The sequence below is a fragment of the Rhinolophus sinicus genome, linkage group LG04 (assembly GCF_036562045.2).
Source record: "Rhinolophus sinicus isolate RSC01 linkage group LG04, ASM3656204v1, whole genome shotgun sequence".
NCBI lineage: Eukaryota > Metazoa > Chordata > Mammalia > Chiroptera > Rhinolophidae > Rhinolophus > Rhinolophus sinicus.
In genome coordinates this window covers 27,566,137-27,593,871 of record NC_133754.1, presented here as the reverse complement: position 1 = coordinate 27,593,871, position 27,735 = coordinate 27,566,137, and the positions used below count along the sequence as shown (strand labels likewise).

Genomic DNA, 27,735 nt, shown 5'->3' with positions numbered 1-27,735 from the left:
ACTCTCGCGAGTTTTTTGGCACCATTTCACCAAGGGCTGAGGGACTGGGAGACGGAGCGTTCCCTTAGGCCGCTCTATACTATCGGTACGTACTGCAGACTGGCCTCGAAGGCGGTGCGGGAGAAGGGGCCGCCTTCGGGAGTCACCCCTTTATCTCACCCAAGTCTCCCACTGCCATTCCAACTTATTTCCTCCAATTTTGAGGTCTCCCAACCAATGAGTTTGCCTCTTCACCCAGAAGTAAACAAACTATCTGAAAGCGTCCTACGGCAGGATACCCAGGTTAGCTTTTTGTATCTAGTGTTTCATGTCTGCTCCTCAATACGAACAAAATATGGCTGCCTCTGTGGTGGGGTGACCCCATCGTTTCGTCTATCTCGAGAACCATCAGCAACACGACAATCGACTGGGGCAGCGCCACAGCCCTAGAGCTTAAAGCGGCCAGTTCTGTTGGCCGCCGGGGCCGGAGGCGGCCACCCACTTCCACTCCTCGGGCGCGGCCAGGAAGTTTACGGCCTCCTTCCAGGCGCCCGGTGGAGTTGGGAGGGGAAGGGGGTGCAATGACTATCCCTCCAAAGAAGGCTCCCCTTCCGAAGCGGCCTGTCCCATGCTCTGTCCACTTCGGAAGAGGAAAAAGTTGGGCAGGAGTGGGAAGGGGCCGAGGCGCGGGGCCAGGACGGGTGAGGGCGGGCAGGTAGTCCGGTCGCCTGGGGCGCGCGCGAGCCTGGGTGGAGCCAGCGGCCGGGCGCGGCGTCAGCGTTTAAGATGCAAATCGATTCCCCGCTCCTCCGTCCCCCTCCCGCCCCGGGCGCGCGGCTCCGCAGCCGCCCACGCCTCCTGCGCGCTGCGGCGCCGGAGCGGGCGGCTCTACTTAAGCGGCGCGGGGGCCGCGACCCAGCACTCGCCTGGAGCGCGCAGGCGAGGCGGGCGGAGCGCACCGAGGCTCTCCGGGGTGCACGGCGGCGCGCTCGCACCGCTCGGCTCTGTGCGGCTCTCGGCGGCGGCCGGGGCACAGGACTGAGCGAGCGTCCGGAAAAGGCGGCTGCAGCTCCTGTGCGCGGCTCCGCTCCCTGTCACTACCCCAGCCCGGCCACCTCTTTGCCATGGCTCTGGCGGACAGCACCCGTGGATTACCCAACGGGGGCGGCGGGGGCGGCAGCGGTTCTTCGTCGTCCTCTGCAGAGCCGCCGCTGTTCCCCGAAATCGTGGAGCTGAATGTGGGCGGCCAGGTGTATGTGACCCGGCGCTGCACCGTGGTGTCGGTGCCCGACTCGCTGCTCTGGCGCATGTTCACGCAGCAGCAGCCTCAGGAGCTGGCCCGGGACAGCAAAGGCCGCTTTTTTCTGGACCGAGACGGCTTCCTCTTCCGCTACATCCTGGATTACCTACGGGACTTGCAGCTCGTGCTGCCCGACTACTTCCCGGAGCGCAGCCGGCTGCAGCGCGAGGCCGAATACTTTGAGCTGCCCGAGCTTGTGCGCCGCCTCGGGGCGCCCCAGCAGCCCGGCCCGGGGCCTCCGCCGCACTCGCGGCGCGGGGTGCAAAAGGAGGGCTCGATGGGCGACGAGCTGCTGTCGCTCGGCTACACTGAGGCGGAGCAGCAGGAGGGCGCCTCGGCCGGGGTGCCGTCGCCCACGCTGGAACTGGCCAGCCGCAGCCCGTCCGGGGGCGCCGCGGGCCCGCTGCTCACGCCGTCTCAGTCGTTGGACGGCAGCCGGCGCTCCGGCTACATCACCATCGGCTACCGCGGCTCCTACACTATTGGGCGGGACGCGCAGGCAGACGCCAAGTTCCGGCGAGTGGCGCGCATCACCGTGTGCGGCAAGACGTCGCTGGCCAAGGAGGTGTTCGGGGACACTCTGAACGAGAGCCGAGACCCCGACCGGCCGCCGGAGCGCTACACTTCGCGCTATTACCTCAAGTTCAACTTCCTGGAGCAGGCTTTCGACAAGCTGTCGGAGTCGGGCTTCCACATGGTGGCGTGCAGTTCCACGGGCACCTGCGCCTTCGCCAGCAGCACCGACCAGAGTGAGGACAAGATCTGGACCAGCTACACCGAGTACGTCTTCTGCAGGGAGTGAGCTCCCCAGATCCCTCGAAGCTCCAGCTCACCCATTCCCTTCCTTCCCGCCCTGGAGAGGATTATAGATCTTCCCTCTCAGCCCTTGCCTTCCCTGTCCTCTGTTCCCCACATCCAGTAGCTGGGCCAGACCCCCTTGTCCCCCACTTCAGAACCTGGAGCCACAAATCCTCTTGGCTTCTTCGTCTTCTTTGGACCCCACTAACCGAGAGAGTCCAGTTGCACCCCCTCCACCCCGTGCTTCCTCTGGCCCCTGCCTGAAACACCCCTCCCCCGGATTGCCCTTCAGTCTGATCTAGTGGGGCAGTGTGGCCACAAGTCACCAAGTACCTGGGAAGGATGGAATTGTTCAGAACCTGATTGGACCCTGTCCAGTGTGGAGAAGAGTCCTTGAAATCTTCTCAAGCCCTTATGACTCATTCGAGAATAGTGTTTTAAAAAGTGATATCAGTCTTTTGGCCCTCTTAAAGGTCAAATTTTAGGAGGCTGAATGGAAGACTCGGGACCTGGAATTAGGATCCCAGGGAGGCAGTTCAGTGACTATAAATGAATAAAGTTTTGAAAAGTTACAGGTAGAAAGTAGGAGAAGACTCTAGTGCTGGCACAGTTAAGGGTCATATCTTCTCCACGTAGAAATAAAGGTCTTTGCCTGTGGCTTAAACTTGTAGACAGTTACCCTCCAGGCTATGGAGGCCACCCTTTCTGGCTCACTGCCAGAGCCTTTGGTTGGACTGGTTGATACGGCAGCCCTTGTTGGCACGAGGAAAGAATGCTGCGGCTGACAAGGGCGAGACAGCCCAGGCCACCAAGCACTGCGGGCAAGTCACCAGGCAGTGAAAAAATGGAGCTGGGTATTAATGCACGTGGGGTGTTAGGAAAGGCCAAGTATTTTTGCGATGAATGGCAGTAGGACTTTAGCTCTTAAGATTTGGGGGTGGGGGGGGGGGAGGAAGGAAGGCAGGAGGGGTGGGAAGGGAGGAACAGACATAATCATTTATTATTTGAAAGTTGGAAGTTTGTACCATCCTTTTGAGTACATGCACATAAGAACAGTAGTACACAAAAACATGCAAAGCATTTTTATAAAGACTATGAATATCTACTCTTAACTGGCAGTTTATTGAACTAACTGTTTTGAGTCCTAAACTTAGAAGTTGCTGATACTCATATAATCTAACCAAAGAGTTACCCTGTAGGGATTTTTGTTTATTTTTATTTTTTTTAGTTTTTGAACTTTTATTTTCTTGATTATAAACCCTAAGTTAAAAATATATTTAGTTGAGCAAAATATGTTGGATTTTGATTACTTAGACTTAAGATCTCTTATTAAAAATACTTATTTTCTCCAAGCCCAGTCAATGTTGACTTCTGGGCAAACCTGAAAACCAGAAAATGCCACTTCTTTCATGCAGATGATTTGAAGTTAAGGTGGAATCATTTTGATTGACAGGACTGCAGAGAAAACGAAGCAACAAGGGCTGCCCATCTGTAGATAGCTGTAAAATGGAAAATTTTAAAAATGAAGACAAGTACTTAAAAGTGAGCTGAGCAATAAAATGGTGTTTTAGGTAAATGCAACAGAAACAGAAGGAGACCTGGTTGCCTTATACCTTTTCTCTAACATGGAATAAATTCCCACTGCATATCCTATCTACACCATAAGTGAAGGAAAATGAATCTTTATCTTCCATGCTGTGAGGCTTTTTTGAATATTCTGTGATGATGGAGAAGCCTTCTCTTTTTTTCATTTGTTTCAGCATCTTTCTCTGGAGTGTGTTTCTAAAGATTTTGTAAGTCTGTTTTCAGTGTTTAAATCAGCACCATTTCCCCTTCTTTTTAAAAATGAACCTGGTACTGTATCTTACTATGTCCATAACAGATGTTAAGAATCAGAACAGTTTTATTCTTAGACTCATATGATCCAATCTGTATATATCATATATGAACATTTTACATGAATCATTTAGTTTTTTAATTCATTTACTAATGCTATAAAATTTCCTATATCTGCCCTCACTAACTTGCGTTAGATGGTGTATATACTAAAGCAACATGTTTTGATGAGTTTAATATATCCTTCTCTATGGGAAAATTGGGTTAGGAAAAAATACTAATTATAAAACTAAGTTTGCTCCATACTTTTGCTTGGATATTAGTTGTATACTAATATGCTGATTAACTGTCTACTTAAATCAAGGTACCTGTATTTTTAATCCACTCTTTTTTCTTTTTTTTCTTTTTTTGTTAGTTGGCAAAGAGAAAGATTTGAGGTCTTTTATTATTGTAGTTGCAGTTTAAGAAAAGTAAAGTTAGCTTTATATAAAGATTGTAATTGTAAGGGAAGTGGAAGCAGCAGAAATCCAGGAAGTCGTGTTTGCTTTTGTGTTGAGTGTGTTCTCAGACTAGATAATGCATCAGAACTTACCTCTGTTTCAAGCCTGAAATGATTTAGGAATGTCGCTCACTGGCCAAGAGTGAGTATCACAGAGATTTCTCCGCCCATGTGGTATTCTGTTAGATTGCTCAACAAAAATCACATAATTGAGAACATCTTAGAGGGAGGGACAGATCAAAACCACTGACATATGGGAAGACTGAGTTTCTGATTTTCCTTGCTAAGTCTGCACCACTCCAGGAGTCATGGGAAACGGCTAAAGTTTTGTCTCTGTCACTTAAATTATAAATTTTATTTTGTAAAACTTTGCCTTGAAGTATTCCACTGCTTTGTGCATACACATTTTACTCCTCTTACTCTTTTCATTATCGGAAAGACTGGAAATTTAATGGATGGAGACAGTAAACCAACCTCTTTTTCTAGCCATGACTGTCCCCTTTAATGTTTGAAGTGGACACCTGGAAACGTTATATTTTTAGCCCAAAGTGAAGGTTGGTTAGGAAACTCATTCTACATTGGGGAGACAGTATAACTGAGGTAAGATAATTTGTCATGAGCACTTTTGGGTCCCTTTCCCTCTGTGTGCTTAGCCACAGGACCCTTGGTGGTCTACAAAGTAGGCTGGAGTGTTTGTTGGTTGTCACCTATGAGCTTGGATGAGGTATTGAGGGTCCATTTGAATAAATCCTGTAAAGACACCATTCAGGTTACATGGGAGAATATCATATATTATTCAGATAATTATGACTGTATTAACCTGTTTAGCATGTATTTACATATGTAGTGGCTGCGATTACCATTTGATTTACAAATACAACTGAGTGACATTAGATTTTAATAACAAATTTAATTTGAAAGAATTGTTAACAGTGGTTAAAAAAAACAGGTACTGTGCTCAACGCTTTTGCACCAAGTGTTTGACAAGTTGTCTGTTTTTTAATACATGTAGAATATGAACTATATTCATCCTAATTTTTCAAATTATATGTTGTGGAAAATATTCTTTGAAGGTGTGAGACTTTAAAGTTTTTCTCCCCTTTAGTACCGTTTTTATTTTTGTGTTTCTTATTTGGCTTTTTGCATTGATAGCAAACTGATAATTTATAGTACTAGCCAAAATTGTCTTCTCTTTCAAACCAGATACATATATATATATATATATATATATATATATATATATATATATATATATATATGGCTTGTTGATTCTCTGAGGAAATGCATAACCTGTGAATTCTCAGACAACAAAATGGGCAACTGGCAATGCTCATAACATATTCCAATATTTTATTGGAATTTTCTATGGAATGTTATTATTACATTAAAGCCATGTAAGGTGAAGCTTTGATAATTTCTTACTTTTTAAATTATAGTAAATTCTATCTAATATTCAAACATTTTTGTATTCCACATGAAAAATGCTAAATTATACTGCAGGCATTTAGAAAGTATTGACTGGAGGTGTTGAATTCCTTAAGAATTTCTTTTTCAGTCTAAATCATAAGTGCTTTTCTCAATTGACTTAAATTTTTAAAATAGTAAACCGAATATTTTTATTGTAAATCTACCAGAATAAATCCTTTGGACTTCTTTTTCTTTTTCCCTTACCATAGCTAAGTTTAAAATGGAATTAGTGTTCTTAGATGACCTAATCTTCTCTTGAGAAATAAATAAAATACCCTTGTGTTTCTAGTGGCTATATAGTACCTGAAAAAAGGATTCCTAGAGCCAGAAACAAGTTATGTTGAAGTTAAATTTTCTTTGTCACAAGTTTGGATTAAAAAAAAAAATCTTCAAGTGTTAATGTTTGACGATTTAGATTTTCTACTGGGGCCCTTGAAACTTGGAAGAAATTCAAACAGAATATCTACATTGGAGTATAATCTTGTGTGGTAGGAAGATGGACTAGTTGACCAAGAATTCTTGTCACCTTATATACCTTGTGTGATTTTTTTCCCCAAGCCAAGTTTTTTTATTAAATGTGTTTTGAAGTATGTGAACATTAATTGTAATGTAAACTATTACACAACTGTCTTTGTGACTTTCTAGGCAGGCATATTTTGCTATTACTGTTGAATACAAATGATGACCGTTTATGACCACACAAACAACATTAGTGAGATTTTATGATAAAAGTTTAAAACATTCATCACGGATGTTAATTTTGAAGATGTAAATTATGTTAAAATTTTCCAGGCATCTGAAAAACTCTTACCTGCTAAACAAGGTAAGATTCCCACAGAGCTATCTAGTATTATAAAATGATTGAAGATATCTTACATATCATTGAGCCATTTTCTCAAAATAGAAGGTGAAAGGAAAAAAATTAATGATACAATTATCAGGTTTTTTTCACGAAACAGAAAGCCAAGGGAAAAAAAATTCTCTATATTTAAAAAAAGGCACTGATGAAGTCTTTTCAGACATGCCCAAACTTTAAGTGAATTTCATCAACCATCTAAATACTCTAGAGATTTTTGTTTTCCTGTTCACAACCAGTTGTATAACAGAAATACTCGATACTGTTTTCCTCCCAGTGTGTGAAGTAATGAATCATTGATTATGTGACTTGTTATGTATTCTATTAAACACTAAAGAATAAAATATTCACTCCTTTACTTATTCCTCTTGGCTCTTGGGTATGAATTGGCTTGAACACTGGTCTGATTTCATTTAAAGGGTCCTCAGAATACTGAGAATGCTTCCCAAATGGTGGGGCTAATGATGAACGTTGTACCATCAGAAGAACTCACTGTGTAACTGGCCAGCTGGGCCAGCAGTGAACAGGCTGTTTCCTCAGAGTTTGTTGTCAAGAACACCTCCTGTCAAGGTGGATTGCTACTCAATGCGGAGGACAAGTTTTTACAAGCATTAGCTCTGACTTCAGTCTTTGCAGCACATGCAAATTAATTTGAACATAGGCAATGTAGGTAGAGATGACCTCTTCAAGTTTGTAGGGAAAAGGAAATAGAAACTATGAGATAAGCCTAAATTACAAGTACAATTCATGAAAGTACAACTCTCAAGAATATATTGGGAGAGGATCTGCATTTTGGGTATAGGAGCCCTTTCCTGAATCATCTCCAGTCATTAATAACCCCTCCTTTTGAAAGAGCACAGCGCTGCCCTGACAGAAATGTCAGCCAGACAGAAATGAAGCCAGTTGACACCAGCCGGGGCTGCTGGGTTGTGGCGCAGGAAGCCCTGAGTCGGGCGGGAAGAGTGAGCCAGGCTTCGCCCTTCCTTTCCGCTTTGCCTGGACTTCCTCTAGATAGCTTTTGTTTCGGAATTGTGCTTGAGTATGAGTATAAATACCCACACATACACAATTTAAGCTCTGAAAAGTTTATGGTGAAAAAGCAGTACAAGAGTAGGATGAAATAAAAAGTAACTCTCCCTTCTCCAGTAACCCCTTGTTTTTCCCAGGGGTAAACAACCATTGGTGTATCTTTACAGGAATACACACACACACACACACACACACACACACACACACACACACATTTTACTCTCCTTTTTTCAATTCAGTACAAATTATTCCTGTTTCATGCCTTGCGTTCTTTTAACCACATATCCTGGAGCCCTTGGAATGCAGGTGATGGGGTTCAGCTTAGACTGTTCCAGAATGTGTCACTTTGGCATGTGGATTATATTGAGCTGAAAACAATCAAGGCCCATCAGACTCATAAAGAACTTTTCTTTCCTCTCCCTTAACTGCCTAAAATTGTTTAGATGGGAGGCCTGTACCAGGAAGAAAGCTATTAGAGATAACTTTTTTCCTCTTGTTAATCTAATTATAGATCAGCCAAAGAACCTAGAAGGGAAGAAGGAAAAAGTTTTTCCTCCCTGCTCATTCGTGAACACGTAGCAATGATCTGCCTCATTTTATTTAATGGCTACATGATATTCTGCATGATACGCCATTGTCTAGATGTACTTCATTTCTTACCAGTTCTTTCTTGATGGGCATTTAAATTTCTAGGTTTCTTTGTTTCTACTCTAAAGAGTGCTGTTTTGAATATCTTTTTACTTATATGCAAATATATCTGAGTCTTTTTTTTGTATGAAGTGAAGACAAATCACCTGTTTTTTTCTCCTTTAGGGCTATGGAAATAATACAATTCATTGGCACCTCTCACGAGGATGGGGATGATGGTGGTATGAAATAACTCGAGAGTCATTTTAGAAACACAAGTGTGAAGTTTTATGTAGTTTTAATATTGAGGACAATACCCCCCCCACCCTTGATATTTCTGAAAGTCCTCCTTCCATTTTTATTCTAGGATTTTTTTTCATTAATTATGGCCAACACTTGGTTTTTAGGAATACAGTATACGAAGAGGAGCCATATGGATCCCATACATCTTAATGAGGTACACCATGGGGAGTTAGATGGGAAGCTGTAGGATCAATATGGGGCACCTTTCTGGAATTTCAGACTAATTGAGATGTGTATATACGAGATGGGGAATTACAGTCATGTGTCCCTTAATGATTGGGATATGTTCAGCAAAATGTGTCATTAGGTGATTTTGTTATTGTGCACACATCCGAGTGCACTGACACAAACCTAGATGGCATAGCCCACTACTCACCTAGGCCGTATGGTATCGCCTTTTGCTCCAGGGCTACAAAACTGTATAGCATGTTACTGTGCTGAGTACTGTAGGCAATTGTAACAATAGTATTTGTGTGTGTAAACATATCAAAATGTAGAATAGGTACAGTAAAAATGTGGTCTGAAAGATAAAAAATGGTACATTTATATAGGGTGTACCATTGAGCGGACCTGGCAGTTGCTCTGGGAGAGTCAGTGAGTGTTGAGTGAGTGTGAAGGCTAGGACATGACTGTATGCTACTGTAGACTTTATAAACACTATATTTAGGTTATACTAAGTTTATAAAACAACAGGAGGTTAGATCAAGCGAAAGAGAAATGATGCAATCAAGAGAGTTGATTAAAAATGAATTGTATGAGGCTGTTACTGGTGTGATACTGAATGCTGTTTTATAGCAAACATTTTTTTTTGTAAGTAGGAAGAGTACACTCTAACATAACAATAAAGATATAGTGTAGTAAATACATAAACCAGTAACATAGTTGTTTATTGTTATTATCAAGTATTATGTATTGTCCTTAATCCTATGTGCTATACTTTTGATACGATTGGCAGTGCAGTAAGTTTGTTTACACCAGCACAAATACGTGAGTAATGCGTTTACTTTACGACATTACATTATTACAGCTCCAACAGCACTAGGCAATGGGAATTTTTCAGCTCCATTATAATCTTACGGGACCCGCTGTTACATGATTTGGTCCACACGTCACTGACTGAAATGTCCTCATGCAGCGCAGGACTATAAGTCACTTAACTGGTAAGTAATTTACAAAGATCTGTTTCATTTTATGGAAAGAATGATACATTTACAGGAATTTACAAGACAAAACCCTAAACATTAAAGATATTCTTAACTTGTAGAATCCCAGAGATGAGTTTGACCTCTTCTGCGGTTAAGAACTCTGTGGTGGTGGTGGTGGTGGTGGGTAGAGAACTTCTGCTGGCATATGCTGGACTTGCTTTGTGATGGATAATTCAGGGGAAATGGTAGTCTCTTAAGATCTCTGCATTATTTTGCTCATATAAGAAGTTTAAAGGTCAATGACCCTTTGGAGCTGGAATGCACCTCTTTTCCACTCACAGACCTCCTAAGGGTGACCTAGGGGCTAAGTAGAAAGGAGGTGTTCAGGGCCAATTTAGGCCATTAACTCTTAACTTGGCTGCTGCAACTTTTTCCCACACACCGCCATTCAGTGTTTATGCATTCATTCAAAATCTCTTGAGAACCTACTAAGTGCCAGTAGGGACACAGAAAGGAGTAAGTGTGGACAATTAGTAAGGGAGCCGAATAGTGAGTAAATAACTTGGTAGTACCATGCGAAGGTAGTCTGCGTATTCACAGGAGTAAGAAAGGAGGATCCTAACTCATGTCCTAGGCTTGCTAGAGGAGGAGATGGCAGGCCAGACTTAAAGGTGAAGAAGAGGAAGGGAGAGGCCTTCTAAGCACAGGCCAGCTTCCTGAGGAAAGACCAGAGACAGCAAGAACCAGAATCTCATTGGAAAATATTATCCCCCAAAACAACAGAAAACGAAAAGCCAAACAAACAAACAAACAAACAAACAAAAAACAGCTGAAGAGGCAGCGAGAGTCAGATCAGGGTGAGCCTCATATACCATGATAAAGATTTAGATGCTAGTTTTTAGAGTTTACTGAAGAAATTTAAACAAGGTGTCAAATCATCGGGGAGTTCCATTTTGCAAAAACAACTTGGGGCCTTGTGGGGGAGGCATTTGATGGGTGGAGGGAGTTACAAGCTACTTAGGCAGCTGTGTGTAGGGTTCGGTTTATGTACCTTAAGCCACGTATGTGCAGAGCACTTGGTTGCAGGGGTGGGGTGAGGTTTCATTCACCTTCTCCCTTCAAACCTCTCAGGCCATGCAGCTTTACACATGATTTGTTTGCAGTAATATTGGGAGCACCGTGTTTGAATGAGGAACTTCTTTCTTCTGTTAATCCCCATGTCTCATCTTTAAGAGACAAATTATGGAGTCTTTAGAGAGACCTAATCAATTATTTATTTAGTAGGTTCTTTCTGGAGCACCCGTTATAATGCATCAAGAAACCTGAAAAACCTACTCATCCTTTCAGCTTCCAACAGTCATTATTTGAGCTCCTAATATATTTGAGACACAGCCCCCTCCTTTCAAGTATGTTTCCTTTACCTTCTATAGTAGAGTAAAATGGTGAACTGGCCAGTTAAAGGGCCTTTACTTCAGGAACAACCAAATATCACAGAAAACTTAGCATTGTTGGGCCTTATACACTTGGCATTTTGGAGTTTTATGACCACTACCTTTTCCCTGACAATTTAAGAAGAAATATGTCAAATAACTACTAAGAATGATCTCTCCCCAATCTTGCTTTTCCCCTTGCCCCCCCTTTTTTCAAAGTGATAAAGATGAAGCAAATTAATGACAGAATCTAAAATTAGTTTTTGGACTTCTCTTTTGTAACTGACAATATTTTCCAAGTTATTTACAAATTATTTCTCATTAATTCATTATGTTTCTCCATTCTAATACTTTCTGGGTGGGTGAGGGGAAGAATCCAAGGTAAGAGCAAGCCCTCATTTCTGTATACAGAAGGAAAGGGCGGTAGAAGTATCTTCTTGTAGCCTTTATTCTTTGGGAAGTATTGAATAAAAATCACAGGTTAGAACGAGAGGAACACGAAGGAAATGAAACTAGGAATTCAGACTCCTTGGTGACTTGGGTTGTATGCTTCTACTTTATGGTGTGGTCTTAGTCTTCACTCACCCTTGACATCTATTTGGCCATTCAGAGGAAGGAGAAAAAAATAGTTATTTCTTTACATTTGTCTCAGAGCTTAACACAGTATCTAACAAATAATAGACGTCAATAGTAGCTTGTTGAATAAATAAATGAATACTTATTTTATTCATTTTTGTGTATTAGGGAAAAAACTAACTGAAAATTTGCCCTTTACTTTCTTTTGTGACATTACCAAGAATCAATCCTTCTTTATACATATTTTTTGAGAAATTATAACTATACTTTCATAAATAAAATGTTTTTATGTATTTTTCATGTATTTATGTGTAGTTTCTTTTTCAAGTTTTTTTTTTCTTATTTGAAAGTCGCAGAGGTTACGATGAGACCTAAACTGCGTTGGGTATTTTTTTCTGAATAGTTATTAGGTGGCAACTGCTTTAATGCCCAAAACGCTTGACAACATTTCCATTTTATGATGGAAGTCAAATTCACTGACAACCATATTATAGGCTTTTCTCTGGGGCTATTTATTATAGGGTTATGAAAATATTAACTGGAAAATTTCAAGAGGTGCCTCCTTAGAGTTGTAGAAAAGAAATTTGACCTCTCTGAAATACTGGAGTATGCTGTTCCAAGTGTTCTGCTGGTGAGAGTTGTGGGTTTTTAAAATGACAGTTGCAAGGACTTTTAAAAAATAAATCATCTGTGGAATGATGCTATGACCTTATAATAGTAGTCACGTTGGTTTTTTTTCTCTACTCCAAACCACATGTTTTCAAAGTGTAAGTTCTCTCCTGAGTTTATGTCAGAAACACAGCGGTTAGGTCAAAGTTTTGCCTGCTAGATCTGAGTGTTACTTTGAAAACGTGAGCAAGAAACAACAATGTTATAGACTGAATGTGTCCCCCCAAGGTTCATATGTTGAAATCTTAACCCCCCAAGGTGATGGTATTTGGAGGTATAGCTTTTGGGAGGTGATTAGGTCATAAGGTGGAGCCCTCATGAATGGGATTAGTGCTCTTATAAAGGAAACCCCAGAGAGATCGCTCATCTCTTTGGCCATGTGGACATAGGGAGAAGACAGCCATCTATGAATCACAAAGTGGCCCCTCATCAGACACAGAATCTGCTGACTCTTTGATCTTGGACTTTCCAGCTTCCGGAACTGTGAGGAATAAATGTTGTTTAAGCCTCTCAGTCTATGGTATTTTTGTTAGAGTAGCCCAAACTGACTGTGGTAAGGTTTCACAACAGTGAAACTTCATTATATTGTTATATTTCCCCTCTGTAAAGTATATTCTCCTTCTTCTAGTGTCTTAGAAGAATTCTCCAAAAAGTTTTATGTTATTATCATCATACAGTTTAGTTCTAGGTTTGAGTCAATTTGAGGATAAGTAAGGCAAATCACTACTTTTGTTTTAGTTTCTGTATCTAACTGGTGAAAAGAGCCTTTAGGGCTTGAAATTTTTGACATTTGTCTTTGACCCACTCTACTTTATGAACCTAGACATAACTGATAAATCTACCAGTGACTTACCTTTTATTTAGCTATAGGAAATTAAGCATAAATGGTCATTAACCAAGAAAGAGCAGAGAGCAGGAACTCACTGTCTCTTAAAAAAGGTTGAAGGTAAAATTTCACTGTAGTGAGGAACTATGGGAAACTCACTCCTTTAATTGTGACATGCCTTTTCCTTATAAGGAAGTTTTAAAACTAGGGCTAGAGTTCTGTGGGGATTATTGTTAGCAGTTCTGTGAAGGAAATTGATCTTGGAGATATGTTTAGTGATTGTCATGGCCGTCTACCTCATTCTTTGTCTCTCAAAAAATGGGAGTGCCTGTGGCGCTCATGCAAAAAAACAATGTAGAATGTTTTTCTTAATCCTGAAGTTTGGAATTTTGTGATAGTTGGGTAGTATTTTATGTTCCAAAGAAGTTCCATAGTCTTTCTGAGATATGTACAGCTAAAATAAACTTTATTAATGAAGCTTGGACTAAAAGAAACTAAAGTAAACTTTATTAATAAAGTTATGGCTACAGGAGGCTAAAATAAACTTTATTAATAAAGCTTTATGAGACTTCTGTCTTCCTTAGTAGTTAATACTTTGCATCTGCTAAACTAAAAATGGTCTAGTTTAGAAGCTAAAGACTTTAAAGAAAAAACAAAACAAAACTGGATGAGCATGCCTTTGTTTAATTACCTTTAACCGATGTCCATAATACCTTTTAGAGCAAAATGAAGTATATTTGTTAAAAATAACTTTTTAATTTTGCAGATACAAAAATGTACTTGTCTAGTCAACAACCCTGTACTCTGTCTATGTACTAGTCAACGCAACCTGAAGCTGTTTGCCCAGGGGAAGTTCCCCTGGGCTGTTGACTGGGCTGCTGGGAAATGAAGGAAGGATGGGGTTAGTTAGGTATTGAATGGTAGGAATGTAGGAAGCATGACTATGAAAAGAGAAGAATTCTCCCTTACATATTGAATGTTGAATTCACAAACCTATATAAATGCTGTCCTTCAATCATGCATTTCAATGACAGCTACAGGAAATTAGTTTAAAATGATACATAGCAGATTATTAGTAGCAGTAGGGAGGGAATATCTACTAAAAATTGTTGATGTTGGAGAAGATGAAAAAGTTCTGGAGATGGATGGTGGTGATGGCTGCACAACCATGTGAATGCACTTAATGTCACAGAACTATACAGTTGAAAATGGTTAAAATGGTAAATTGTATGTTATGTGTATTTTACCACAATAACAAATAATATGAGTTTAATGAAGATAGCATAAGAAATATAGAAAATTATAAAAAGAATAAAAATTCTTATATAAACCTATCAAAAAACTGTTGACATTGAAATCACCTCCAATTAGAATGAATAACTATGGAAAGTCACCCTCCTCTGGTTGTGTGATATCAGTAACTTAATCCTCAAACATATTAGCAGTCCTGCATGTGGATGAGTTATGAGTCATACAGTAAAATCAGTCTCACAACTTTTGGTGACCTTTTAATTTCTAGAAATTTGAGAATATGTGTTTGTGTCAGTATGTGCTTAAATTTCTGTTACATGAATTTTCTATTTTTGGTGCTTCATCCCTCTCCATTAGCTCAAATAATTAAGAGTTGTTACTCAGTTTGAATTGAAATGAAGTTCCCCATAATTTGGAATTTCAAAAGGCTTTGCAAGAGCATTATAATTCCCATTCCACAAGTCAGAGGATGGAATGAGTAATTGTTCAGGAGGGTAAGTGTGTTTAGAGTCAAAAAACAACTTAGCATTTCTTTTCTTTTTTTCAGATTTTTATCAGGAAATATAGCTAACATACATTATATCAGTTTCAGGTGTACACCACAGTTGTTCAACATTTATATAAGTAAAGAAATGAGCAGCATAAGTCCAGCAACCATCTGACACCGTACTATGCTATCACATATTATTGCTATATTCTCCATGCTATATATTAAGTCTCTGTGACTTATTTTGTACCTGGATATTTGAACTTTTTATTCCCCTTCACCTTTTCCCCCACGTTTAAAATTTTTCAATTACAGTTCACATTCAATATTATTTTGTGTGAATTTCAGGTGTACAGCATAGTGGTTAGACATTTGAATAATTTGAGAAGTGATCCCCTTGACTAATCTAGTATTCACCTGGCACTTTACATAGCTATTACCATATTATTGACTATATTCCCTGATGAGACAAATAAAGAGTTAACAGGAGTGGGCTTGTGAGTTGGCAGGATGGGACAGGCAAAGAGTTAACAGGAGCAAGCTTGTAAGCTAACAGGAACGGGCTATACATTAACCGCTTGGCTCTGAATCCCCTCACTAGCTCTGCACCTGCAAGCTGACAAGAACCTTACATCCATCATAGGTAGGAACAGAGCAGTTTCCAGTCATAACAGCAACCCCCTGCAAGCTGACATCCATCATAGATGGAAACAGGACAGTTCCCAGGAGAAGATAATTGTAACGGCAGCCCCACTGCAAGGTGACAAGCACACTAGATCCTGCTTAGAAAAATACAAAATCCCATGGGTGCAGCTGTCTCCATTAGACTCTGCCCTGGCAAACTTCTGCCAATATCTCTCTTACCCCTCTGTCTCGGCAGCTCTTTCTCTCAGACTGCCCTGGCAAAACTTCTGGCAGTTCCAAACAGAACTCTCTCTCTCTTTTTTTGACTTTCAATAAATCTTTTCTTATTCTTGTAGAATCTCATAAATACTTTTACATTCTGTGAACGACCAGGGGTTAATTCTACGCCAAGACATTCTCTATGTTTTACCTGACATCCCCATGACTATTTTGTAACTACCAATTTGTACTTCTTAATTCCTTCACCTTTTCCACCCTGCCCCCAACCCCCCTCCCACCTATCACCCCGATAAATCTAGTACCCATCTGACACCATACATAGTGATTACAATATTATTGACTATATTCCTTATGCTATACTCTACATCCCCATGACTGCTTTGTAACAACCAATTTGTACTTCTTAATTCCTTCCTGTTTTTCATGCACCCCTTCAACCCTCCTCCCATCTGGCAACCATCAAAATGTTCTTTGTATCGATGAGTGAGTTTCTGTGTTGTTTGTTTATTTTGTTCTTTAGATTCCACATATAAGTGAAATCATATTACATCTGCTTTTCTCTGTCTGACATACTCCGCTCAGCACAGTACCCTCCAGGTCCATCCGTGCCACTGCAGATGGCAAGAACCCATTCCCTTCTCTTGCCGAGCAGACAATTAAGTTTGTAAACTCATCCTAGAAAAAGTGCTACACACCTAATTGCTGAATATCACTATGGTCACCTTCAAAGTACTCCCCTTGGGAAGCTATGCACCGACACCAGTGCCTAGTCCACCCTTCAAAGCAATTTTGGAACTCTTTTTCTGCAATGGCCATCAGAGTTGTTGTCGTATTACCCTTGATGTCCTGAATGTTATTAAAAGCTCTTTATCTTTGGGTAAAGAATTATTTAATATTTCCTTTATCTTTGGATAAAGAAAGAAGTCATTGGGATCCAGGTGAATATGGAGGGTGTTCCAATACGGTTATTTGTTTACTGGCTAAAAACTCCCTCACAGACAGTGTCCTGTGATCTGGTGCATTGTCGTGATGCAAGAGCCATGAATAGTTGGCAAAAATTTCAGGTCGTTTTCATTTAACTTTTTCACACAGCCTTTTCAGCACTTCCAAAGAGTAAACTTGGTTAACTGTTTGTCCAGTTGGTACAAATTCATAATGAATAATCCCTCTGATATGAAGAAAAGGTTAGCAACATTGTTGCAAGAAGTTTGCGAACTTAATTGTCAGACCTTTTTATATATGTACCGCTTCCTTTTTATCCACTCATCCATTGATGGACACCCAGGCTGCCTCCACATCTTGGCCATTGTGAATAAAGCGGCAATGAATATATGGATGCACATATCCCCTTGAAGTAGTGTTTTGGGTTTCTTCGGATAAATACGCAGAAGCGGGATTACTGGGTCCTTCTTTCTCTTTTTATACCCTTTGTTTTAAAGTCTGTTTTGTCTGGTATAAGTACTGCTACCCCAGATTTTTTTTTTTTCCATTTTTATGAAATAACTCTTCGTATCCCTTTACTTTCAGTCTCTGTGTGTCTTTCAATCTGAAGTGAGTCTCTTGTAGGCAGCATTTGTAAGGGTTTTATTTTTTTATCCACTCAGCCCCACTGTGTTTTTGATCAGAGCATTTAATCCATATATATTGAAAGTAATTATTGATAGTTATGCAGTTACTGCTATTTTATTCATATTTTTTATCTCCCCCCATCTTAAAGAAGTAATTCTAACATTCCTTATAATACTGGTTTGGTGGTGATGAAAGCCTTTAGCTTTTTCTTGTCTGAGAAGCTCTTTATCTGTCCTTCAATTTTAAATGATAGCTTTGCTGGGTAGAGTAGTCTTGCTTGTATGTCCTTGTTTTTCATCACATTGAATATGTTGTGTCAATCCCTTCTGGTCTGCAAAGTTTCTATTGAGAAGTCAGCTGACAATCCTATGGGAGCTCCCTTATAAGTTACTAGTTGCCTTTTTCTTGCTGCTTTTAGGATTTTTTCTTTGTCTTTAACCTTTGCTATTTTAATTATAATGTATCTTGGTGTGGGCCTGTTTGGGTTCATCTTGTTTGGGACTCTCTGTGCTTCCTGGGCTTGTATGTCTATTTCCTTCAACAGGGTAGGAAAGTTTTCAGTCATTATTTCTTCAAATAGGTTCTCAGTCCCTTGCTTTCTCTCTTCTCTTTCTAGTACCCTTATGATACAAATGTTGTTATGCTTGATGTTGTCCCAGAGGTCTCTTGAACTATTCTCAATTTTTTTCCTTTTGCTATTCTGATTGGGTGTTTTCTGCAACTGATAAGGCCCTGTGTGCTAAGGAATTGGGTGTGGTGGGGTCCCAGTGAGTCACCAGGGTGGAGTGGGCAGAACTCAGGAGACCAATTCAAACACAGATTTGAACATGAGCATGGGGGAGGGCTCAACACAGCCTGCTGGCTGCCTGGGAACAGGACCCCACCCGGGGAAAATGGCTACTACCTTTCAGCCCTTGCCTGAAGCCACACACCTCAGTCTTCCCCTGTATGTCTCCAGTGCTCCCGGAGTCACTTTCCTTCCACTGGAGCCCAGGCTGAGTGCCTGTGAACGAGCGAGTCTGTGCACAGGCACTTTAAGAGGATGTCTGGGTGCCCTGCAGCCTTCTGTCCCACCCAGATGGTTGGAATCCCCCTGATTTTCACAGCCAGATGTTGTGGGGAATCCTTTTCCCAGCACCAGTACTCCTGGCTGGGGAGCCTCATGTGGGGATGGGGTCCCTCGGTCCTCTGGGGGGAACCTCTATGGCTGAGATACTCCTCCGAATTTTCACCCACCACATGGAGGTTTGGGGCCAGCCCATTTCATGTCATGCCTCAAGGTGGCTTCTTCTTTATATCCTTAGTCAGAAAACTTCTGTTCAGCTAGACTTCAGATGGTTCTCCACATTAATTGTTCTATAATTTAGTTGTAATATTGATGTGTTCATGGGATGAGGCAAGCGCAGTGTTTATCTATGCCGCCATCTTGGATCATTCTTCAATTTAGCATTTCTATTGTTAAGTAAGGTCCTGGTCTGTGTGCTCTCTATTAGTGCTGCTCTCATTGTTCTTAAACCAAGTTAGTGTTTACAGAGCTTTAGCATAAGGCCAGTATTTATGGGACAAAGGTCTGTAATGGAGAAATCGTAGTCATTCATCTGCAATAGGAGGGTTAAGGATGACCAGCAGACATGAGAATCTGTCTTAGCTGCTTTGGCCTCATTCGGGAAGTTGAATCAAAGCTGAAGGTTGCTGACTTAGGAGGAAGAAGATGCCTCAGAGTAACAGTTTGTAAACTTGGGTGGAAATTGAAACTGGGAAGTATATATATACCAGATGGCAGAGGAAACAACTCCATTGAAATAATTTGGGAGCTTAGACAAACAGATAAAGCAATGGTTCTCAGTGGAGTTGAGTGTGTGGCAATTCTTCTCCCTCCCTAGGGATCATTTGGCAATGTCTGGAGACATATTTTGGTGTCACAAGTTGGGGGAAGGGTGCTGCTGGCATCTGGTGAGCAGAGACCAGAGATGGTGCTATACATCCTATTAATGTACAGGCACAGCCTCCCACAACAAAGGGTTATTTGGCCTTGCATAGTGGTAGTTCTAAAGTTGAGAAGCCCGGTGATAGGAAGGAGAATGCATAGGTGGGCAAGGGAATAGCCGTGGTAAGGCGTTTGGTCCAAATGTGGACCATGGTGTTGAATGTTAGGAAGTTTCAAAAGGAAAAGATTATGTGACTTGTCAGATTTGAGATGGGCTAAAGTGAAAGAGGGAAAGGGCAGGTGGGTAGGTAGGCTCTTGCTAAAGTACTTTTGTCATCTTGGTGGATTTTCCATTGGTCAAGCCAGTGGAAGCCAGGACCTGGAAAAGAAATAGATTGAAAGTTTTGCCAGATAATGTATCAAATCTGGAGAAGAGCAAGGCAGTGCCATAGTGTCAGGCAGCAAAATGAAGGTTAAGAGATTCTAGATGAAAAAAGTGCATAAATATGGTGGGCCTGGGTAGATGAGCTTAGAAAACAGTCTTGGAAGACATGGAAGGTAAGAAGTAACAGAAGCTGGCAGGTAGAACAATGGTTCTCAAACCTGCCTGCACATTAGAATCAGTTAGGAAATTAAGAAAAAATAGTGATGCCTGGGCCCCACCTCAGACCAATTCAATTCAAGTGTTTGGTGGTGGGTTCTGGACTTCAACTATATTTCCAGTCATTTTCCACATATTTCTAATATGCCGCAAAGATTGAGAATTGCTGTCCTAATAGGTCAATAAATGCAAGGAGGACTAAACAGGGCACTTAGACCAACACTCTGAAATAAGCTGCCATCTGAGATTAGGGACCGCTTATTTTCTCTCCCAATGTTTCGCTACCTGCCCTTTGTAGGGAGGTATGGGGGCTCTGGCGGAAAGGATCACGTGCCAGAAGCTTCAGGCTGGGTTTCACTTACAATTTGATGATAAGGAGGCAGAGCGGGCAGGCAGGACTCACGTCTTACTAGTGACTAATGAGTGAGACTTGGATTTAAACTTTCAGAGAGTTCCCACATTACCTTGTGATATAAAGTAATCACTTAGGAGTGAAAGTAATATTAATTAAGTTACATGAGCAATTAAAAATCATTTCATATTTTATATATACAGTCAAGTGCCACTTAATGGCAGGGATCCATGCCGAGAAATGTATCATTAGGTGATATTGTCGATGTGTGAGCATCGCAGGGCGCACCTATACAAACCTGGATGGCATAGCCCACTACACTCCTGGGCTCTGTGGTACAGCCTATTGCTCCTAGGCTGCAAACCTGTACAGCATGTTACTATACTGCATACTGTAGGCAGTTGTAACACAACTATAAAGATTTGTGTATCTAAAAATAGAAAATGTAGACGAAAAATAAGGTATACAAGATAAAATATGGTACACTGATTGGGCCCTTACCATGAATGGAACTTGCAGATCTGGAAGTTGCTCTGGGTGAGTCAGTGAGTGAGTGTTGAGTGAATGTGAAGACCTAGGACATCACTGTACACCACTGTAGACTTTATAAGCACTATACACTTTGGCTACCCTAAATTTATAAAACAGGATTAAATCAAGCATAGCAGAAAATAATGCATTTAAGAGACATAATAAATACAAGATGTATGAGGCGAGGGCTGGCATAACATGGCATGCTGTTTTACGGCAACATTTTTTTATCAGTAAAAATAGTATACTCTAATGACAAAAGGAGTATAGTATAATAAATACATAAACCAGTAACATAGTTGTTTATTATCATTAGCAAGTATTATGCACTGTACATATTGTATGTGCTATATTTTTGTATGACTGGACATGCAGTAGGTGTGTTTACACCAGCATCACGTGAGTCAATGCACTGCGTCATGACGGCTGCAATGTTACGTGGCAGCTGTGTCACTAGGTCATATACATTTTTCAGCTCCATTATAATCTTATGGAACCGCCACGGAATATGTAGTCCTTTGTTAATCAAAATTTTATTATGTGGTGCATGACTGTAAGAATGAGAGTGACATTATAAGAGAAGAAACGAAAAGCCATGAAACCAGGGATATCCTGTAGAAAGTGTATCATTTTCTCTACAAGCAGCTGATAAAGGCAGCTTGTTTTCTCACCCTGGTGCCCAAAGAAGGATGATGAACTGGTCCGGAGAGTGGCTCTCATGGCCTCCTTTTCAGATGGGCCTTCCCCATCTGCCCTTTCCAGTTTGGAAACATTCCTGAGAAAGCACTTCTTTCTAGAAGAAAGAGAATATGAGTGAAAGCATTCTTTGTCTGCTGATTCCTGAGACAGTTTCAAACAGATGGAGTAAGTGACTGGTGGTGAGAATCTGTTCCATTTTCATTTGTCTCTGGCAAGGCCTGGTGGCGGTTTAATATTCTTTATTATTATTGTACATGCAACTTCCTTCCTAGCTTATGATTCCTGTCAGGACTGTGTATTAGTACCCATTAGTCATTTTTCTTGGGTTGGCCTATAATGCTTCAAAGGAAGGCTGGTATATTTCAGTAATTTTGCTTACAATTTGATTTGTGTTGTCTAGAATCCCAATTTAGTTTCATCAGCACATTTCAACATACAACAGCTGGGCCCCTGGATGGGCTCATTTACATACATTAGCAGTTGAAAGCTAAGCACCAGCGACCCAGAAGATGGCCGGATATTTTCCCAGAGCTTCACCTGACATTTTTTTGAAATAAACTCTGCTTCCTTCTTTGTAACTGTCAGTGACAGTATTCTGTGAACGATAAAAAAAAACAACACAAAAAAAACCCTTGGTCTCCAGGCAACTTTGAAGTTAAAATGCTTTGATAATCGGAACATATTTTACATACTTCAGTGTCAGGTAAGAATATTACCCCCTCCCATTACCAATATCTTTATTATTAGATAAATGGTAAAGGAATCAGCTTCCTAATTGATCAGTGATTGCCTACAGGAGGCTAATCCATTAATCCATAAACACCAATGTGACTGAGACGCTCAGCATGACTCTCCAGACCGCTGACATTACACAGTCATGGCATGAGAAGGACATTCTGTGAGGCTTGTGAAAAACTCGGGTTTCTTATTTCCATTTTCTTTGCTTATGTTTAAGTTCTTGAACTGTAGTCTTGGTTTGTGTGAGCCTGAAAAACGTTCCCCCTTGACCCTACCCTCTCAAAGATATCTCCATCCTAATTCCTGAAACCTGTAATTGTTTAAAAAATATCTTTGCAGATGTTCATTGAGTTGAGGATTTTTTTTTGCAAAGTGCGTTTTTCCAGGACCCATCAGCTCCAAGTCAAGTAGTTGTTTCAATCTAGTTGTGGAGGGTGCAGCTCACGGTGCCCCACGTGGGAATCAAACTTGCAGCCCTGCTGCTAAGAGTGCCACACTGTAACCAACTGAGCTAACCGGCTGCCCTGAGTTAAGGATTTTGAGATGAGATTATTTTGGATTATCCTGGAGGGCCTTAAATGCTATCACCAATGTCCTTATAAGAGAGAGGCAGAGGGAAATTAGAACACAGACAGAAGAGGACGAGGACATGTGACCACACAGGCAGAGGTTAGGGTGAGGTGGCCACAAGTTAAGAAATCTGCAGCCACCAGAATCTAGAAGTGTCAAGGAAAAGATTTTCCCCTAGAGCCTTTAGGGGGGCATGTGGCCCTGCCAATACTTTAATTTCAGCCTAGTGAAACTGATTTTGGACATCTGGCCTCTGCACTGAGAGAATAAATTGCACTGTTGTTTTAAGTTACCACGATTGTGGTAATTTGTTATGCAGTCATAGGAAACTAACGTAGTCTGTAAAAGTCTACCCTGTGGTTCTCGGACAGGTTGCTCATTTATTTTAGTATATATTAATATCAGTGTCAGCATTTTTTAAAAACCTTTTTTTTTTTTTCTGGAAATGAATTGTTAATTTGCTTGCTGTTTTTCCTTTGGTATCTCATTTATGATCCATTTATTCTACTGAATCCTGTCTGTTTGGGCAAATAGGGAAGAGGAACTGCAGGATTATTTGATCTGCTGAAGCGATCCTCAGTTATGGGAGTTATGGGACAAAACATTTGTGAACAAGTAACCGAGAAGATTCAGCATTCCAGGAAAGAGACAGAATATTATCTGCTATGTATTGAGCTTTTATCATATCACCATTTTATTTCCCTTTCCAGTTTCTATGAGATAAACAGACCCATTGTATTTTATCAACATAAATAGTGTTGTACAAGAGACCTTAGAATTGGAATTGCACGCTGTGGAATGGCTGTTGGTATGAGTTACAGATTGTGATGATTCTGCACTGAAGTGGGGGAAACACAAGCAGGATGTCCTTATTCTCCTTAGCCAACAGCAGCATGCTGTCAGACTTCTCCTTTACTTCTTCTGCCTTTACTATTTGACCATGATGCACTGGGGCCAGTTCGTGAATCATGGGACTCTGTTCTATAGGTGTCACTGAGGATAACGTGGGCCGTTGGGGGAGCCCATTTCCATACAAGTTGTGATGCCCAGTGAAATGTTTCAAGAAAAGTTAATAGTGTTCTGGTTTTAGACAAAGGTCCTAGAACTATGGGTGAAACAAACTGCTAGAAGTTTTAAAAATGTTCTGCATAAAAGCACTTCATGAGTTTTTCTATTTAAAAAAATCAGAGAAACATAATTCCTTTTATAGTCGTTGACAATGTCCTTACTGTTAAATGTTTTATGACAACCCTTATGATTTTCAGAGATACAAAGCAGTGGTGACCAAGGTAGGCCTGAGATCAGATTGAGATGGGAGTAGCTGTTTACCTCAGAATGGATCACCCCAACCTCTAACAACACTCGAGAATAAGTTACATTTCACTATGTTGAAAGACGGGTTATGCACATATCATTTTTTATTTATAAAATAAACCTTTGATAATGAAAATGCTGAAGAACAATTACAGGCTTTGCTCTGAAGGGTCAATATGAGACTTGACTGGAGAGATGGCATATGAATTATGGATTCTCTTTTCCAGTGAAATCTCTTTTATCACAATTCCCTGAGAAATTTTATATTGTGCATATTGAAGAGAACGAGAATTAATTTAATTATCCATTCTCTGTTCATTATTTCTTTATTTTTTTATCCAAAGGAAAACACTCAGTTTTATTGTACAACTAATTCAATGCAATTACCATATGACCAGTCAAAAAAGGTGTCAGAATAGCACGCTACAGATATTTGTTTCATCTGATCAGCGTTTCAAAGGAGGTATAAATACAATTTTGTTAAGTAAAGCTATGATGAAAGCAGATAGAATTTTTTTGTTGTTGTTATTCAACATGTTCTAATCTATAAGGAGAATATTTTCTTTATCCGAGCCAATACTTATTGTCTTACTTATCTTAATATATTAAAAATATAGGGAGGTGGATAGTAAATAATAATATCATCTAAAGTTGAAATAACATCATCTAAAGTTGAAATAATATCAGCTAAAATAATTAAATAGGTGATTGAGTTCTGGAAAGAGATTTTAAAAAGGGAAATAGAAAAGCAGTTTCTTTGAATTTGGGGTGAAATGGCTTTTATGTTTGAAGAAGTAATGTGGGTACCTGGTCTGTGTGTGGAGGGAAAAGAAGAGGAATTCGGCTGTAGGGAAGGTGAGAAATCACAGGGTTTTATAACTCAGATTTCAGTGTTTCCTTGCAATCCTTCAGTGGTCCTGTCTTTGCTGCACACTGTGAGTCTGGCTTCTCATTTGTGACTTCACACAGTTTTGAGTTCTGAACATTGGTACCTCCTAGCTCCCACACTTTGTCAGAAGTCTTGGCTATCTGAGAATCAAGCTGTTGGAACTGAGATTCTCATCTGATTGTCAGCCAAAGAAGGTGGGATAGAGTGCAAAACACAGGACTTCCACACAGGAGACCTAGTTTTGAATCCTGGCAACTAACACTTATTAAATCTGTGACCTTGGCAAGTCATTTATCTTCCTTGTTCTTCAGTTTTCTCACTATAAAATGAAAATACTTCTGTTTTGTTTTGAGCACTGCATAAGATAGCATATATAAAAGCAGCTAGTAGTGATTTATAAGCAGTAGGGACTCAATCCTTCTGTGTTTTTTTTTTTTAATGTTTCAATGAGAGTTGACATTCACATCATTTTATATTAGTTTCAGGTGTATGGCATAGTGGTTAGACGTTTATATAATTTGCAAAGTGATTCTCCAATTAGTCTAATACCCAGTAGCATCATGCATAGTTATGACAACATTATTGACTATATCCCCCAAGCTATACTTCACATCCCCATGACTATTTTGTAACTAGCAATTTGCACTTAATCCCTTCACTTTTGTCATCCAGCCTCCTAACCTCCCTCCCATCTGGCAACCATCAGATTGTTCTCTGTACCTATGAGTCTCTTTCGGTTTTGTGTGTTTATTTTGTTCTTTAGAGACGACATATAAGTGAGATCATATGGTATTTGTCTTTCTCTGTCTGACTTATTTCATTTAGCATGATACCCTCTAGGTTCATTCATATTGTCGCAAATGGTAAGATTTTGTTCTTTTTTATTGCCAAGTAATATGCCATTGCATGTATGTACATCTTCTTTACCCAAGCATCTATTGATGGACACTTAGGTTGCTTGTAAAAAACACATTGTTCAGCCTGTCATTGAAGCACCTCCTCTTGGAGGCAGTTGAGATAGCCTAGAGACATTTCACAAATATTTGGTTATTTTGAAATAATAACAAATGAGCACAAGAATTAAAGACTTTGTATTGTGCATATGCCTGAGTATATATACATATAAAATTTTTTAAAGGGAACATCTTATCTTTTCCCTCTCTCTTTTTTCCATATTTTTTCTCAGACTGGACTAAGTGGATTTGAAGTTAGTGAGATTATTTCAAATTTGGATGTTGTCACAGGGCTGTCAAGGGGGTCCCAGACAAAGTTATAAAATTTGTTTTGGTAGAAACTTCCTGGTATCCCTTCATGTGAAAGCCCCACTCTTGCTTCCTACCATTTCCCATTTCCATGCCTAGAGACTATCATGTGGCTTTTGGCAGTTGACCAGGCCAAGGGTCTCAAAATCCCATTTCTTGAGAACAAGGGCATGAATTAGGCTTATGGTGCTCAGGAGGAATTTCTCTTTATAAAGAGAGTGGGTTAGCCCATTTGGGAGGATTAGCAGGGATGGGGAAAGTCTTTCTCCAGTTGTTTTCTTCCTCCTAAGTGCATTCTCTTCTAGGATTTGTCGGTGGTGCTGAGGATTTGCAAATGTAGGTAACAGATGTAATTTGACTTAAATAGAATTAAAAAAAAGTGAATCAGCTGCCAATTTTCAAACTCAATATATTTCCCATCCAAATCTACATTTAGGTTTTTCCTGAAAAATACTTGGCAACATTCCAGTAGGGAAAAGATCAATAGCAAATTAGAAGGGCAAGTGATCCCTAGTTGGGACAGTTCTCTCCCACCGGTGTAATTGCCTAAATTACCTGTTTGGCTCTTTAGGCATTTGGATTTGCCACATCCACCCACACTGAGCATTGTTTACCCCCCTCAACCTCTCCTGGCCGCATCTTCCTTCTTCCTGCCCTGGCATCCACCCACACATACATGTTTTTCCAGCAGAGCCCATGAGCTCAGTAAAAACAAGAACTGGTCTTTCGAGAAAGAATAGGGTTTACCATGGCAAACCAATGATATTCAACACCACAAACCATAATTCCAGAAATGCCAGTTGTGGTTCTTTTGAGACATGAATAATCTTATTTTTGAAGCTAAAACTATAATTAGAATATAACAGTGGTAGTAGTATTATGTATGGGATCATTTAAACACAGTGGAGATGATAAAGATTGGAATTTAAAGGATGGAGAAAGATAAATCAGGCAAATTCTCATCAAAAGAAAGTTAATGAAGAAGCTATATTTATAAAGAAATAGACTTTAAGGCAAAAAAGTATCACTAGAGGTAAAGATGACATGTTCCATCCCTTGAATGACACAACAATTTTAAATGTGGATGCTCCTAATAATACCGTTTGAAAATATATAAAAAAAAATTGATAGAACTATGAAGAGAAATAAGCAACTCTACCATCATAGTGGGAGATTTTAACACATCTGTTTCAGTAAGTAACAGAACTAGTTAACAAAACCAATAAGGAGAGAAAATTTTGAACAACGTGTTAACAAATTTGATTTAGTGGTCATGTATAGAACATCCAAGAACTGAAGAATGCATTTCTTTTTAAGAACAGATGGGTCATTTGTAAAAAT

At 40.3% G+C, this 27,735-nt stretch overlaps 1 protein-coding gene across 1 annotated transcript; it reads left to right on the top strand.

Moving 5' to 3' along the window:
* The first annotated feature begins 813 nt into the window (after window positions 1-813).
* On the top strand, window positions 814-7,093 carry KCTD12 (potassium channel tetramerization domain containing 12). Its single transcript, XM_074329398.1, has one exon. The coding sequence runs from the start codon at window positions 1,104-1,106 to the stop codon at window positions 2,079-2,081; it is 978 nt and encodes a 325-aa protein (XP_074185499.1). The 5' UTR covers window positions 814-1,103; the 3' UTR covers window positions 2,082-7,093.
* Window positions 7,094-27,735: the final 20,642 nt, after the last annotated feature.